Source organism: Antedon bifida, chromosome 9 (genome assembly GCF_963402885.1).
Source record: "Antedon bifida chromosome 9, ecAntBifi1.1, whole genome shotgun sequence".
In the NCBI taxonomy this organism is placed as follows: domain Eukaryota; kingdom Metazoa; phylum Echinodermata; class Crinoidea; order Comatulida; family Antedonidae; genus Antedon; species Antedon bifida.
The window spans coordinates 340382-357450 of NC_136234.1; the positions used below are offsets into that span (position 1 = coordinate 340382).

Sequence of the window (17069 nt, forward strand, 5' to 3'; positions counted from 1 at the left end):
TTAACCCATATTTCACCCTTTATCGCTCTATAATCTCCAATGACGATGCTATAAGTTTGTTTATTTTGATAAACTTTAGTGGAGATTTAGCTTAATCTCCTAAAGTGTTTACAAAAGCAATGATGACGTACACGGTAAACATAAACTGATAAAAAAATGAGTCTGGACTTCAGTATGTAAGTACGACTCTCTGCAGTTACAGTATGTCTCCTATATGCCTATATATACCAACCCATGACTTCCTTGTACAGCTTGGTTAATAAGAATAATTATAGCGCACATACTGAAGTGAACTACTGCGCAACGCAAGTGAGAGTTGACCAATCACAAGCGACAGTTGTGGCTTGTAAAGGAAACACGACAACATAATACTGTAATACTAAACACCAGTGAAAATTTATTTAACACTAATCAATATATTACAAATAAATATAACACCGTAAAAATGTTTGGCTACTCTATAAGTCAGAAAAAATATTTTAAAATACTGTATTTAAAATTGCTAAGTTAACCATAATTAGGCCTGCGTACTTTTGAACAAGACATTGAGGCCAGTCAGCAATTAGGCATTATATTTGTATATAAGTTTTAATTGAGGTTTGCGTTGAATTGTGTAGGCATACAGTCATACAAAAATGACACAACACGTTCGTCGGCAATGAAATACCGCACCGTCAGATATAAATAGCTTTATTGATTTTCCAAATCATTTTTGCGATATTCAGGCGCTATGGGGGAACATCTTTTGGTTTTATCGGAACTAAACATTGTTACTGTTTAGTTCCGATGGTCAACCAAAGCCCTTCCCTCCCTCTCGGTAGATACGCCTATCGCCTTCTATCCCCCATAATACAAACGCACTGAACTATCACATTTTAATCAATCATTCGTATCGCCATATCTTTTTTTCAGGTCTAGTTGTATTTGTTTCTTATTATTTTAAATAGAAAATGTTATAAAAGTAAAATATATAACATTAAAAAATACAATACAATTGAATTACCATAAATAAGGCAAAAATTACTGTTATAAATAGATGAATGTCACTCGTGGCAAATGTAGAATGATGGTGATTATGATTATGACGTTCTTAATGATGATTTAGAATGATACCAATAAATTGAAAAAATTCGAACACGAACACCCTGTTATCATTGGCCTGCAACATTCCACATGCCTCTTCCAAAATAAAATGGCGATCGAGCATGACCATTTTTTTCTATTCTGTTCGTTTTTCAAATGTTTTCTTTCATCTTGGACCTCTTTTCATTTAGTTCTTTTTCGTGTGCATAATCAGCTGAAACAAAAAAAAATATATTAGAATAATATGTGTCGATTTGTGATTTTATGTCAAGGGTCTCTTTACTGCTGACTTAAGGAACACTTAGTTTAGTTAATTAAGCAAGTTTAATACTTTTGAGTAAAGAGGAAACGCTGACAAAAATTGTGATTATTTATTTTATATATATTGAGTGAACACATATTTAGTTTTGTTTCATATAGTTTCACTTGCTGTTTTTTCCATGTCATGTAAGATTAGGTAATTTGCATAATGTGTACAGGTGTGACATTGTCAGTCAGTTGAGGACATGTCGTGCGTGATGGTAGTAGTACCGTCAGTGCAGTGAGCACAAATGGTCATTATGGCATGGACTGGAGAGACTATAGGCCTATCGATAGCTATGGTAAGTTTACATTTGTCAGTAATCAGTTTAAAACACATTTCCGTGAATAAACCATTATTATAATACTTCATTGGAAATATATATCATAATAATTATTATGATTGTGATTGTGTCAGTACGTTTATTAGTTATAAATTTATTAAGAATGTTCATTTAAGAACTTTCAGTAAATAAATGTAACAACGTGACTTCACTCCCTAAGGTCTGTTATCAGACTGACTTTGTGTAGGTGTGTTCACCTTTGAGAATGATTAATTCAATATCGACATTATAATTGACAGTGTGCAAAACAAAATAAATAAGAAGCCGCGTGTTCATGTTTGAATAATGTCTGCTATAATAATAATGTTAGAAACGCATACCAGATAACGTAACGAATGTCATTCCCCACAGAATACTCCAAATCCAACCAACAACAACAGCAAAAGTTAAAATTTGAAGAAAAGCTACCAACACGTTCCACAAAAATGCCTTGGTTGGCGTTGTCTCCGTATACCCACAACAAAATACTGTAAAAGCAGATACAAATGTTCCTGAAAAAAAAAAGACAATTTAGTAGCATTAGTCACGTGCTCATAAGTTTTTGGTCCCAAATAATCCATAAAAATCGCTGAAAAAACAAAAGTTAAAAGAGGGATATTTTGAACACCCGTGTTCAGATATAGAATGCAATCACCACAGCGCCCTCCTGACGATACTCATCTTTCATCATCTTTCTACAACAGGAATGGACAAATGGAGAGACCGTATCTAATATTCGCGTGAGACCAATTCCTAAAATGTTGTCATATTTAAGTATCAACTTTTCCAGCTGCGCTAAAACAACCCTGGGCGGCCGGCTGATGGGCGTTGAAAAATAGGTTTAAAAATATAATTATGATACAGGAACATGGTGATACCTTGCGACAATAGCTCGCGTTTAAACGTTGATAAAATGGTCAGATTTTGTGTACGCGCGCGTAACCTTTGGACGGACTATAATAAAATAATCTATTATGACCCAACGTTGAGGTCAAACTGTGCACTACAATGAAACTATCAATTATATTACTCATCAGAAGCCTAAAGCAGAATCGTCAAAAGTTAATTCTGGAAATTAAAATGAAACGGTGTAAAATAGCCTATTTGTAAACATTTTTTTAATGAGGTTACGTGGTTGCCTTAACACCTAGTAAATCAATGAATAATTATTTGCATAATATCATGTTGGATTTGAGCTTGTTCGGGGGAAACATGATTAACTATAGAACTACTATATACAGTTAATGATTATATTAGGCAGACAAAATATATTAGTTAAACTCATGATTGAATAATGTATATCTTATTAAGACTATACGTAACGCAATATATAGCGTAATTAGCACGTCCTGACTCACAGGGATGCTAACTGAGACCTCCATGCTGAGACGAATAAGTATGCACTTACTAAACATGATGTGTTTAATATTGTAAGGCATGCAATGAAAACTGCACAATAAAATGCAATGATTCGTAAAGGTATTAGAGAATATTAGTAAAACAATTGAGCGTAAGTAAATATAAAGGCTGTTGTTGAATATAATGAATGCGTATTAACAGAAACTAAGTTGCAAGCTTGTGTGTGTTCTATCCTGTCCCACTTAAAGGCTTAAGTACCCATACTTATCGTAATGATAACAGACTAAAAGACGAAAACTTGTTAGGCCTATGGTTTTATAATTGATAATAGCATATCACAGTCATGTTTAATTTTGCGATGCAAATTTTATTTATATAATAATCATCATTTTCGTCGTCGACATCAATAGGGTCTTTACGAAACACGACGGTTAGGGGAGGATGACGAATATCCTGTGTTCGGGAAAACCCTTTAGGCTACTTGTTAGTAGGCATATGTGATATTAACATAGGAAAATTACATAATATAAATAAAATCAGATAGGCCCACAACATAAAATACCATCCGCTTGAATACATTCAGAACGGAATAATGTCAAAGGTATAATGGATGTATATTCCATTACTTTGTATTATGATATGTTCTGGATCATATGTCAGGAAAAATAATAATAATTATCATAGGCATCTGCACTGCTTGCTTTGTAAACATTAAAAACTATAGGCCAAAAACATAGACTCAACTCTACTCCTCCTAAACATGAGATAGTTCTATCGTAGACGAACTGCTTATAGATAGCGAGTCTAATTAGAAGTGACAGATTCATATAGCATATCTAATTTACATATTGTAATTATCATTAATTCATCTGCCTTGAACACATTACAGTTATTCATTGTCAAAGGAAATTAGCGACAATAATGCAGCGTTGTCCCAAGAAAATATGCGTGTGGTTTTGTTGACTTGCCGCCACTTTATACGTTATAATAATTAATCGATATGGCAATAATCCACAATGGTCCGCATGCTTGGCGTATATTAAATCATGAATATGTGTAGGCCTATGTGTGTCATATTCATGAATATGTGTAGGCCTACTGTGTGTCATAATCATGAATATGTGTAGGCCTACTGTGTGTCATAATCATGAATATGTGTAGGCCTACAACTGTGTGTCATAATAATGAATATGTGTAGGCCTACTGTGTGTCATAATCATGAATATGTGTAGGCCTACTGTGTGTCATAATCATGAATATGTGTAGGCCTACTGTGTGTCATAATCATGAATATGTGTAGGCCTACTGTGTGTCATAATCATGAATATGTGTAGGCCTACTGTGTGTCATAATCATGAATATGTGTAGGCCTACTGTGTGTCATAATCATGAATATGTGTAGGCCTACTGTGTGTCATAATAATGAATATGTGTAGGCCTACTGTGTGTCATAATCATGAATATGTGTAGGCCTACTGTGTGTCATAATCATGAATATGTGTAGGCCTACTGTGTGTCAAAATCATGAATATGTGTAGGCCTACTGTGTGTCATAATCATGAATATGTGTAGGCCTACTGTGTGTCATAATCATGAATATGTGTAGGCCTACTGTGTGTCATAATCATGAATATGTGTAGGCCTACTGTGTGTCATAATCATGAATATGTGTAGGCCTACTGTGTGTCATAATTCACGGTTTTACATTTGCATTTCCTGATCTATTAAACATATTAAATCTCTCCTTAACACAAACAACAAGTATGAAATAATGTTATATCTCCTAAAACAAAAAGAAACGATTGATTCATGAGGGCGGCGGCAAACGTTTGCCAACCAACAACGGAATGCGCTCAATGTCATAACGTTTCTTTGCAAACCAACTTGTTCCTTTGCAAACCAACTTGTTCCTTTGCAAACCAACTTGTTTCTTTATGACAAGTTATAAAATTCAGCATCATATGACTCAATCAATACTGTAGTTTTATTTGATTAAATGTAATAAATATGATAATTATTATTGATAAGTGCATGAAATCTTGAAATACTAAAAATTCTTCTTTCATATATCAAATTAAGTTGCCAACAGCGAAGATAATATTTTATCTTAGCAACATGGTTTTAATATTTTGATCTATGGGTTTACAAACTGCAACGAAGCCTGCCCTGGGAAACAAGACATATGATATGACATATGATCCAGAACATAATACAAAGTAATGGAATACATCCATTATACCTTCGACATTATACGGCCGTTCTGATACCGTTTTAATATATACTATACTATATACTAACAAGTAGGCCTATGGGTTTTCCCCCTAAAAATCTATAATCTTATATAATAACTATAATAATAACTATAGACTACGATACGAATCACATTCATTGTGTAATGTTGTATTCAAAAGTTGACAAAAGGTTTTGTGTAATGTTACGGATAAGCTTATTATGGAGTTGGTATAGTTATGGAAGTCGTGGTGGAAGCTGTAGCTACCATGCTGGCTTACAAAACTCCAGGGATCTATCATGGCTCTCACTTTTCAGATTTTAGAAAGAATGCAAGTCGGGATTTTACAGGGGTTCTATATAGTTTTCCCTCGCAAAGTGCAAATGTAAGAAACTGAAGAAAAGATATAGGACTAACCGCACGCCTAATGCAAATGAAAATAATTTGCCTTTTGGCTACGTAGGATTAGCCCAAACCTGTCATGAGTAATATATTAAGCAGCACAAGTTGCTGTTGGTCTCTAGTTTGAAAGGGGTTCTTTTGAACCATATGTTACGGGCTTGGTGAGTTTATCCATCCTACAATATGTGTAGATCATGTGTGTTGAAATAAACGTGCACATCGTATGTTAGGACGTGCACTCATCGTGTTCTAATAAGACATTTTATGCCTATCTTCACTCGTCTTAATTACGTCAAATTTACTGCTCATGATAAACAGGGCGTACAATGAAATGGGGTTACTCAAACGAAACGGTTTAAATTGGATACTAGGTTTATATAGTATGGATATAGTATACTGTATACTTAATTTAATTAACGTGTTTTTGGCGCCTTTCAATTGCATTGTCAAGTCTAGTATAACCTGAATATGGCATTCGAAGCCTACAGAACAACCATTTTTTATACTGAAAAATAAATTGTCGTGCACGGCCTATTAGACTATCACATTATACCATAATAATAGCTTGTGACTTCAAAACATTACTGAATTAAAAAATCGATTTATAGTGCCTATGGTACTGTGTAAGGTGTTATGTAATCATATTTGTATAATTACGTAATTAGCTATTTATATACCTGCCGTTACGTAATCGGTAAAGTGAGGTGAAAGAAAAACTTCATAGACCACACCAGCCATAGAGACTAGGTCTACTTATAAAGGAATTATTGAAAATAAATAGCACATAACAGGGGATGGAGTATCATCAATTCGGAGTGCCATACTTAGAAACGTGACGTGAAAGTACGACAGTATAATAATTATATTTAACCACTTGTGGCCAAGGGCGGCATCCGTTGCCTCTGAAACGTTAGAAGTTAGGAAGTAAGGGATATATTATATGATATACCAACAAGAGTTAAAGATGTTTTGTCTCCAAAAAACACGAACAATTAATATTAATCAAATCAGACTTATTTTTAAAAAAAGCAATAGAAACAATTATTATTTCACTTATGTAGCCTAAAGGCAAAATAAACGGTTAAATTTAAGCAACAACAACTTGACAATTATATTTTTAAATTACAGGTTTTTTTTCAGGTAAATTATTTTTTTCCATCAAATTTGTGGTCAATGTTGGTCAGGACAATATAGGATGAATAAATCTAATCTATATTATGAACAGTAAACTGAATAATATGTAACTGTAAACGGATGCTTTACGTGGGATCCAAGGTGTCCCATCGCATTGGTAGCCAAGTACCACAGGGGGCCTGATCAGTTTAATGCAACAACAAAAATACATTTGAAATTTACAAAAAAAAAACTTATATGATGAAGAACGACATTATACAGAAAGTTAAGAATGTCTACCTTTTAACAATATTCCCTTAGACTTGAATGAAAGGAAATTGATTTTAAAATTCGTTATTTAACTCTAACTTTATGAAATGATATCCAAAGGCAGATGGTCATTGACTGAAGTTCTATAGATGCTTTTTTGGAATGTTATGAATTTTACTCTCTGTTAGATAGCCTACTTACCATATCTCTACTGGTAGTCTTATAGTAAAACACGGTACAGGATAAAAGGACATGTCTTGTACTCTGGGAACGATCGTACATTTGAAAAGCTTAAGATTACTAAATTCATGAATTGCACCACAATTTAAGAGATAGCGAGGGGACAAGATGTGCTGTTTATTGTGTGGAAATAAGAAACTGTATTTGCTGTTATTGTTTGGAGACAAGAAACTGCGCCTGCTGTTTCATGTCTCCAGACATGATACTGTGTGAGAATTTACTGGATACATGCAGAATTCTTTATAAATAAGAGGTCAATTGAATAATTTGTGATTGAAGCCGCGAGTCAGACGAAATAAAATATTGAGTCTCTCATGGTGGGTTCATGGTTTTCCCCTATTTTTTGCATCAAACTACCGTACTAAAAGCAGGAACCAAGAATGAATGCTTGTTTATCATTTAATAACGTGAATAAATAAATTACGCAAAAACTTTGGCATTTTAATAGTTTAGGTATACGGGTAAATCATGTAAAATATAGTTCCTTAGACAGTTTTAAGAGAAACAAAATGATATTTAACCATGATAGATATCTGTGTTAATTAGATATATCTGTTTTTATTGTAGGATAATATAAATCTTAATTTCCGAACTAAAACAATTACGTAAATAGTTAAGCGCGCGCAAGAACGACTTTGCCTGTCCATAAATAATGTCAGTGTTGCTATCACATTCTCCGTGAGAGCTGCTTAGATATTTGACAGCTTTCCCCATCTATATGCTACGAACGCAAGCACCAACTAAGCATGTGATAGGGTACCACAATCTGTAGAGATAAGAAATTCTCATTCTGAAACTCCCCCTATTCCTATGACAACACAAAGCAGCACGATTAGTCGATTTTTCTGGGGACACCCTCCCTCCCCCTCCCCCGCCCTAAATAATAATCTTGAATCTATGAGGTAGTAACGAGACTGAATGTTTTTGGTTGAATGTGAGTATTCAATATAATCTGTGGCCATACATAGTCGGACTATTTCCATAGGCCTATTCATTATCGACCACATTGGTTTGTTATTCTAAATCCTACGTAGTGTGATCTAAAATCTCCAGTATTGTTTTGTAAATTAGATTACAATACGTCCTTGTACAACATTCAAATCACCTAGTTGAATTCATTATTTCAAAAATAGCGAGTAATTTGCATACAAATAAATATACAGTCCCATAATATTCATATCATATGTGAGTTGGGGTTTTTATTGATCGTTCATATCAATACAATTATTCTTTTGTTATGAGCAGTAACCGACGTGCGCGCCACGATAGCATCCAGCGCTATCTGTGTGTTTATGGTAAAACATCGGTGAAAAATTAAATAGGATGAAATAACGGAGGTGATCATTAATAGTGTTATTAAGTAAATATTTTTCAAAGTTACATGGTATTAAAAAAAAATTGAACTTACCTAACCCTGGTGCAATTATATTAAGTATACAACAAAAAATAGCCATTGGCATAGGCATACAAGGTACAGCTAGGCGAAAGGCACTTTGTTTTGTCCTGACATGTATAACAACCGGCTGGTCAGATCGACTGATGGATCTTGAATACTTTTTAGAAGGAGAACTATCTTCTGTAACTTGGATAACGACGACTTCTTCGTCAATACCTTCGGCAGCAGAAGACATTGTGACGACGAACCTGGATGGTTTCACTACCAGGAATAGTTGTTAGATGTGTCTCTAATATTCTTTCACACTGCGTTTACTTTGAGGCAATTAAGGGACCGGCTTGAAATAATCAAACGGTGGCGTTTTGCGGGTGTGAATCCTGGACGGGGCGTCGACGTTGACTAGTTGGAGGCGATTGGATTCGGAGAAGGGTGGGGTAGTCTGAGTGGTGATTGATCGTTGGTGGTATTGCGGAGATAGCAAAGTGTGATGATGAATGGAGAGATAGTGATTGAGTTATATTGTGGTGTTGTCGATGAGATAAGGTGGTATTCGCGGGTGGTTAGAGAAACTTAGTGATGCCTGGGTGTCGTCTTGATTTGACGGAATCAGGATGATCGAGACACATTACGGTGATAGACAGAGTGATCATGGTAACGATGATGAGTAGGGTGGTTGGAAGTGATATCAGTTTTTGTAGGTAGATGACCACAAGATTATGATACAAGGTGATAGGACAGGTAATTCCAATATTGTTTGTAACAGATCAAAAACATAATTAAAGTATATGGATTTTTAAACATAGTTACTGGTAGATGATTATAACTGACATGACTAATTACCAGCGATAATAACGTTGACATCCTAAGATAAATCATCGATAAAATATCACTGACACATATTTGCATTGATGTTAATTATTTGACAGTTAATATCACTGTCAGGCAAGAGTGATTTCACTCTCCCCTAGTAATATCAAGGAGAAATAGATTGCCTTGGTAATATAGGCCCCACAACCTATCTCGATTAAGCTGGGTTCCCAAAGACGCAACTGAAGAAGTACGTAAGTGAAACGCAAGTGAGTTGACCAATGGCAGTTTTGGATAATGCATTGCCTGTGATTGGTCAAATTCTTGCGTTGCGCTTACGTGCTTGCGTTGCGTCCTAGTGGGAACCAAGTTATAAAAAACACCATGGTAATTATTTTGCCCAACTTTCGAGAGTCGTTCGGACTACACGCGTGCATACTAAACATGTCTCTTCGATCCTCCGCCGCTATTTTTCTTTCCGCTTCGCTTTCAATACTTTATTGATTACTCTGTATACCATAACAATAATCGACAAATAAGGGATCATCTTAAAAGTTGAGTGTTGTGGTTTTAGGCATAGAAAAGTGAAATTAAATGTCACTGTTCCTTGGTTTTATAGGTCCATTATTTAATATTATGAGTGCCATAATAAGGGAGAAAGAGACATTTATGAAGTCGCAACAAAATGTGTCTCATCATCGGTGAGGTCAAATTTTTGATAATCCTAAAGCCAAGTCATTTTTTCAAGTTTCAAGATTACATCATTAATTTATGATTCTAATCACACGCGTAAACTTATAATAGAGAAAATTAAACAAAACATTACAATGTTTGGTTTCATTCCAACTAGATTTGAAGGAGCCCTACCCGCATCTTTTCGGTCTACTTATACATCGGTCAAGTAGGTCTACAAGAACGCATGCGCAGAACTCGATAAGGAGACTTGAATCGGTAGAAAACACGTACAGTATATGTAACAAACAAACCTTTATTAAAAATCTCAAAAACATTAAAATATATATATATATATATATATCTGAACGCTATAAATATAACTTTATATCTAACTGTTTCGGATCCACTGTTTCAAGGCCTAAAATATATATTTTTTTTAATCGTTATTTACAATCATTGGTTAAGGAAACTCTGGTTTAAGCATTCATCTAAGTGTTGATTAATAGAAGATTGTAAAGCATTGATTCCACATATAGGACATTTAACAGTTGGGCCTGCAACAGCCATGTCGTGTTTATCCTCACGTGACGGTCCTTGATCTGAATGCGTATTACTATTACTACCAAACTGATTAGATTTTTCAGATTTCTTAATAATTTCTGCATTTTTTTTTTCATTTTCAAACATTTTTAAATATATCTTATCATTATATTCATCTTCATCACTATCTGAAATATTCTGAACTGTAGTTGGTTTATTTTGTAAAGTGTTACTTGAGGGCGCCTTCTCGTCTGTGTCTGAGTCGCTATCACTACCTACAATCTCCATTAGCTTAACAATCTTTTGAGACATTTTTATATGTTTAGAATTTTTAATATTTTCTGTATTGTTTCCAGTTATTTGTTTATTGGGGGATTTCTTTGAAAGCCAGCCTGAGGATCCCGTTTGTTCAATGTCTCTTTTAGCTTTATTTTGTTTATTCACCCAGTGACTGTTTACCGTTGCTTTATCATGACCAATTCCTGATCTAGATTTCCCACCTAATGATTGACCTTGTCCAGGAAACCTAGTCTCCACAATGCTGGACCCGTTAGTAATCTTATTTGATTTGTTGGGTTGATTTTCTTTACCTTCCCCATCACTATCCAATAGACTTTTCCCAGTGTTTGTAGAAGTTGCATATGGATCTTTAAAATATCCATGGAAAGTTGGTGCCGGTAGCTTCCCAGAAAATCCATGAATGTTAGTTTGTGTCCTTGATGTATCATTCTTAGCTGCCTTATCAATAGATGCTGTTGCAAAGGGGTCTTTAAAAAACCCATGGAAAGTTGGTGCAGGGACCTTCCCAGAAAAACCGTGAATGTTACTTTGCGTTGCAGATGCTGCTTTATTAGAACCTGTAGAACTAGATCCTGTAGTAATACTTGTCCCAAACGCATTAGAATCAGATTTACTAGCTCCATTAGATGTATTTGACCCAAATGAGCCTACAGAACTTGATTCACGTTCATTATTTTCAGTTTTTGCCTTCCAGATCTCCTGCAATGTGGGATGTACTTTAAAAGTACTGTTATTGCCATTCATTGTCTTTCCTTTACCCTCAAATGCAGCTACAGAATTCACATCTCTGCCTTTGGACTTCTTTGCACCTAAAAAATAAAGATTTGAATGAAAATATCTATAAATATATATATATATAAATCTAATGGTTAGGACATCTGCATATCAAGCAGGCGGTCCGAGTTCGAGTCTCGGTTGGGGCGACTTTTTCTCATTCTCACAGATTTCCTCATCTTTATCGTTTCAAATTAATTAATTAAATTTCAGTATATCACCGGGTGGTTTAGAATTAATGTTCTTTGCCTGATTTGTCTATATATAAATAAATATATATATGTATAATGACGAAATTTAACAGTTAAATGCGACTTTCAATATAATGTACTGTATATTATATAGGCCATGTTTATTGCTTATGTATCCATTCTGTTTGTATGATTAGCGAATCCATTTTGATGTTGGTTTGGGTTTTGAAATAAAATGTGAAATTAATGTACTTTATTATTTTAAATGTTGACATTTATACCTTTAGTGTTTCCATCTTCTCTTTTTCTCTTCCCTTGCTTTTCACCATATCCCTCTGGCTCTTTTTCTTTATGAAAAGTTCCACCACAAGTACTTTGATGTCTTGACCACCACGTATCCCGTGCTGAGGGTGCACGATTCATTGCTCGTTTCACATATCCAAAAAACGGCTTTCGTGTTCGGCATGGTCCATCACAACGCCAAATATGTTGCCTATACAAGTCCACTTCATCTTGAAAACTGTGATATATCTATATAATGATTCAATATTAATAGCAAATACATTTGACCTGCTTGCATCACTATCTAGGCTATTTACAGTAGGCCTACAAAATGACACTTAGGAAATCTATTAATATGCATCACTTACAGATATTTTTGTTCCAGTTTCCTGGTTAATTCTGTTCATATGCTTACAGAACTCAGGCCCATGACCATCTCGATCCTAAAATAAGAAACATATTTATGTTCGATTCACTTCTTAGTCTTAGTTGATGAATTATTCCAAAGAAGAAGAAAAAAAATGATTTTTTTATTTTTACACAGCAGTTTTTGAATGATCAAAACATAATTGTCTTACTCTTCAATTGCATTAAAAACTAATTTAGATTTTAGCATTCACTTACTTTGTTGTTCTGAGTAACAAACAGATATGCATGTATCATCTCATGCTGTAAGAAATCAGATAAATGAAATGTCTAAATTGGATCTTTTAGAGAATTTTCTGATCAACAGAATCAACTCACCACCATTTTCATCTCTATCATTTGTAAATTCAAATTACGTCATTATCAAATTTTGTATATCATCCAATGACGATAGAGTGTTTAAACCCGTTCCTACCTCATTCTAATTAATATCTACTTACCAATAGTGTTTCGACAAGGTCTTTTCTCGGTCTTAATTTCAACAGTGGTGTACTAAGTCTTATTGAACATAACCCTCCTCTTCCTTCATAGCTACACACACCAGCACATCTAAAAAAATGTTTATAATAATCTAATAAGACTAACTAACTAAATAATAATTAATACCATCATTGTGTTTGTTCCAAGTTAAACGCATTAAATTAAATTAAATGAGATTTAAAATAAATAAATTATATTTGTACTTACAGAGTCATTCGTGGACTCCATTTTACTTCTACACCCGCTAGTTTACCTTTAAAAAACGTATTATCAAATTCTATAAACATAGCACGAACGTCAGGGGTAGGATCAAGCATTTCCCATCTTTCGTCAACAATCGATAGGGGTTTATCGCTTTCGCGCCGCTGAATGTTGTCAGAGAAATTAGACTGCTGGAGCCTAGGCTTAGAGTTAGTTTGTGTCTCTTGATCTTCGTAATATTCTGCTTGCAAATGGCGAGCAAGCTCATAATCATTGTCTAAACTCATATTAACACTATTATGCAATATTTTATCTTCAAAAGTACATTTCAAACTCAATTTAAATTACGCAAAAGGCGGGATTGATGGATTGATTGATTGTTGTTTATCTTCTGTGCATGTGTAAATTAATGTAAATATTTATACAGCAGCGGCCCAATACATTTGCAGTACAATGATCGTTTCGGACCGCAAATAAATTGATTGGATCGGAATGGGATTTTTTAATATTATTATATTGTTTCTTTAATATTTTCTCATTTTATACATTGAAAAGACTGACATTGATTTTACAGACAAAACATTTCGATGAGAGATTAATACAGCAGCAATACATTGAATTGTTTTATTAAATTTGCATCAGCATAAGAGCACCATCAAATGGTGACGATATAGAGGGGGCTATTGCAAATATCCATTTATTAAACTAATTTATTAGACGGGTTTCTCAATATGTTGGTACATAATTATTTCCTTTTTTCACAGGATATTAGTTTAATTACAGTATCTAGATGAACACTAAGTCACTCGACACAGAAGAGCAAAATCATTGTCTTATAAAATGTCTTTTAATTCAAATTATATTTCTATTACTATTCCTTTTTCAGGGGTAAAGCAAATGTTCAATCATTCACTATTATAAATTAAATAATTAACAATTGTTAAACCACTGGCAGGCAGGTTACTATTGGAAACAATTTATCCAATTAAGAGTTCAAGAAAAAATAATCAATTGTTGATTGGTTTGTTGAACAAGATTCAATTTATAATGTCATGACGTTTCTTGTTTAATATTTTCATTGATATCTGTAGTAGTAAGTCCAACCATTTGTTCACTAGCTTTCCATAATTTCTCTGCAACTTCATCATCGCATCCCTTTGGATCACATGTAATTATCTTACAATCCCTGTAAAAATTAAAGGCAAAATTAGGTAATGCATTAACTAATAAAATTGTATTAACGAATGCAGAGCTCCCAGCATAGTCTTTTTATCTGTTCTTTTTAACTGGCAAAATGCTTATGTTATTTTTTTAACATAGATATACTGTAACAAGGCAACACATGAAATATCTTACTTGAAGTATTTTCCAGAAACATGTTCCAAATCTTTATTTATAGCACATTCTATAGACGTCTGAGCTCCCTGTTTCGGTGTTTTGACAAACATCCAAAATATAGGCCCAAGTACTGACATAGAGAAGTATGAATTGTGTAAGCCTGTGTGACGTCCAATGAATGTTTTGACAATGCCGGGATGAAGGCAATTTGCAGTCACACCAGTGTCTGTAAAAATAATTAATAACATATATAAGTCAGCCAAATCACATTCCAATCAACTATGTATAAACAATTAACATAAAACTCATATTTAACACTTAACCATTATGTAAATTTACCATCTGAACAGAACCTTACCCTTTAAACGTTTGTTTAATTCATGTGTGAACAGGACATTAGCAAGCTTGCTATCCGAGTATGCAAATGATTTATCATAATTCTTTTCACAATTTAAATCATCAAATTCAATTTCTCCTCGTTCATGGGCTATGGATGATACTGTGATTATTCTGCTGGGTTCTGAATTCTTCAGTTTATCCAACAAAAGATTTGTTAGTAAAAAATGACCTGAAAAAAAATTAAAATATTCACAAAATTAATTCAAGTTTTATATTAATGCATTTTTTTAGCTACTTTTAGTAGCTACTCCAATTGTAAAAAGACTATTTAAAACCATAGTGTACCTAAATGATTTACACCAAACTGGCGTTCAAAGCCATCCTCTGTTTTTTCATATGGACATCGCATCACACCTGCATTGTTGATTAGGATGTCAACTGTTTTCTCTTCTGAAATGAAAAATGTAAGTATTTTGTAAGTTTTTTATTTGACAACCAGACTAAACAAAACGTGCATGGATACATAGTAGACTAACCTGAGTTGATTTCTTGCGCAAATTTTCTGACCGATTTTAACGAACCTAGGTCGATTAACTTCACAGAAACATTCTGATTACCAGTTTCTTCTACAATTTCCTGACGGGTCTTTTCGGCCTTCGCTTCATTTCTACATGCAAGAATAATTCTACCACCTTGTAAAATAAAAATACATTAAAACCACATATTAATTTGAAGATACTGTAGTGTACAAAAACGTTATATTAGTGACAATAATTGTACCTCTTTTAGCAAGTTCTAGAGCCGTCTCCTTGCCAATTCCACAGTTAGACCCTGTTATAATGACTGTTTTCCCTTCAATCCTATCTTTGCACAGACACTCACCACCACCAAAATAATCTCTTCAAACAAAAAGATAAAAATATTCAACATATATACATAACAAAATTAGCATCGAGTATTATAGGCATATTATTATTATATTATATTAAATTAATCAGAAAATGGAATTTTATTGTTTCTATCTACAGTTGAGATCAAATTCCTATTTTGAGAGAGGGCTTCACACCATCACCGGTTATGAATGGTCACGACTGAACTGGATGGAGGGCAATGATTGCATTCGTTAGTTTAGACCCGGTCATACTAATTAATAATCTTCGCCCACGTTGTTGGAACCTGGTATGCCAGGGAGGGGCCCAGTGTCGCCTGGTAGGGTTTTATGATATCAAATACATGTTATTAAGATGCTTTAGTTAAAAATTTAACTTATATTTTTTATTTCTTTCCAGAAACAAGTTAAAATCAGTTTAAATATTGTTAAACATTATATTCCTCACAACCAAAACATCACTTATCACAGAGGGCGGTCTTCTGTTTCAGAAAAAAATATAATCAGTATTTTAACAGTTTTTTAAAAGGAAATTAGGGCTTACTTTGAAATTAGAGCAACACCAACGGCTGTACCTAAAAATGATAAGGGAAAAACGAGGTTCGGATTTAGTATTCGCCGAAAGAACGACATGTTTTCTAGCCCAATAACAAATCTTCTAGGCCCACTCAGCCAGGAGTAGTCGTCGTAACAAATAAGTTTCAAAGCATGGTAGACGTTTCAACCACAGAACGTCTGTACTATATTTATATTAATAGGAGGCTAGGCCTAGCCTGCTTATTGAGGTATATTCAGAGCGCCATTCTGACGACTGCAGCATTCTCTACTTCTTTACGGAGCGCCATTTATGCCTTAATTAACTTCCAAAATATAAATAGTACTGTACTACGGTAACCGGTCTAGTGTACCAAATGTGGCACCGGTGGAGCACAGTGATATAAAATAGAAATAAGTCACTGCATTTTAATATCTTTTCGTATGTTAATACACTGTGCTCAAGTGGACCCAATTTGGCAACAGGGGAGCACAGTGATATAAAATAGAAATAAGTCACTGCATTTTAATATCTTTTCGTATTTTATACACTGTGCTCAAGTGGACCCAATTTTTG

The 17069-nt window shown here is 34.1% G+C and overlaps 3 protein-coding genes across 4 annotated transcripts; all 3 read right to left on the reverse strand.

Moving 5' to 3' along the window:
* Positions 1–369: 369 nt before the first annotated feature.
* LOC144851843 (protein stum homolog) lies at positions 370–9033 on the reverse strand. Its single transcript, XM_078709484.1, has 3 exons — positions 8729–9033; positions 2048–2218; positions 370–1297 (listed from the first exon to the last, which is right to left on the reverse strand). Exons 1-3 carry the CDS (start codon positions 8949–8951, stop codon positions 1236–1238), a joined length of 456 nt encoding a protein of 151 aa, XP_078565610.1. The 5' UTR covers positions 8952–9033; the 3' UTR covers positions 370–1235.
* A 1462-nt stretch (positions 9034–10495) lies between these two features.
* LOC144851605 (uncharacterized) lies at positions 10496–13779 on the reverse strand. Of its 2 annotated transcripts, XM_078709144.1 has the most exons (7): positions 13399–13779; positions 13152–13260; positions 12910–12954; positions 12654–12728; positions 12285–12534; positions 11536–11847; positions 10496–11415 (listed from the first exon to the last, which is right to left on the reverse strand). In XM_078709144.1, the coding sequence occupies exons 1-7, from the start codon at positions 13677–13679 to the stop codon at positions 10652–10654; spliced, it is 1836 nt and encodes a 611-aa protein (XP_078565270.1). In that variant the 5' UTR covers positions 13680–13779; the 3' UTR covers positions 10496–10651. The 2 variants fall into 2 exon arrangements, with proteins under 2 accessions (XP_078565270.1, XP_078565269.1); XM_078709143.1 differs by having other exon boundaries at positions 10496–11847.
* A 438-nt stretch (positions 13780–14217) lies between these two features.
* Positions 14218–16677, reverse strand: LOC144852649 (retinol dehydrogenase 13-like). The gene is made up of 7 exons (XM_078710573.1): positions 16503–16677; positions 15850–15968; positions 15606–15761; positions 15415–15519; positions 15089–15298; positions 14749–14956; positions 14218–14578 (listed from the first exon to the last, which is right to left on the reverse strand). The coding sequence occupies exons 1-7, from the start codon at positions 16589–16591 to the stop codon at positions 14443–14445; spliced, it is 1023 nt and encodes a 340-aa protein (XP_078566699.1). The 5' UTR covers positions 16592–16677; the 3' UTR covers positions 14218–14442.
* Between the last annotated feature and the right edge of the window lie 392 nt (positions 16678–17069).

What these genes read in the sequence shown, in the direction of transcription:
- LOC144851843 (XM_078709484.1), bottom strand. Translation starts at nt 8,951, where the DNA reads ATGTCTTCTGCTGCCGAAGGTATTGACGAAGAAGTCGTCGTTATCCAA. An exon ending in TATAATTGCACCAGGGTTAG is followed by an intron (nt 2,219 to 8,728) that starts GTAAGTTCAATT and finishes TTTTTTTTTCAG; the next exon opens with GAACATTTGTATCTGCTTTT. An exon ending in GACATTCGTTACGTTATCTG is followed by an intron (nt 1,298 to 2,047) that starts GTATGCGTTTCT and finishes TTTTTGTTTCAG; the next exon opens with CTGATTATGCACACGAAAAA.
- LOC144851605 (XM_078709143.1), bottom strand. Translation starts at nt 13,679, where the DNA reads ATGAGTTTAGACAATGATTATGAGCTTGCTCGCCATTTGCAAGCAGAA. An exon ending in TTGTTACTCAGAACAACAAA is followed by an intron (nt 12,729 to 12,909) that starts GTAAGTGAATGC and finishes TTCTTATTTTAG; the next exon opens with GATCGAGATGGTCATGGGCC. An exon ending in AAACTGGAACAAAAATATCT is followed by an intron (nt 12,535 to 12,653) that starts GTAAGTGATGCA and finishes ATCATTATATAG; the next exon opens with ATATATCACAGTTTTCAAGA.
- LOC144852649 (XM_078710573.1), bottom strand. Translation starts at nt 16,591, where the DNA reads ATGTCGTTCTTTCGGCGAATACTAAATCCGAACCTCGTTTTTCCCTTA. An exon ending in GTTTGGTGTAAATCATTTAG is followed by an intron (nt 15,299 to 15,414) that starts GTACACTATGGT and finishes ATTTTTTTTCAG; the next exon opens with GTCATTTTTTACTAACAAAT. An exon ending in GTTTCTGGAAAATACTTCAA is followed by an intron (nt 14,579 to 14,748) that starts GTAAGATATTTC and finishes TAATTTTTACAG; the next exon opens with GGATTGTAAGATAATTACAT.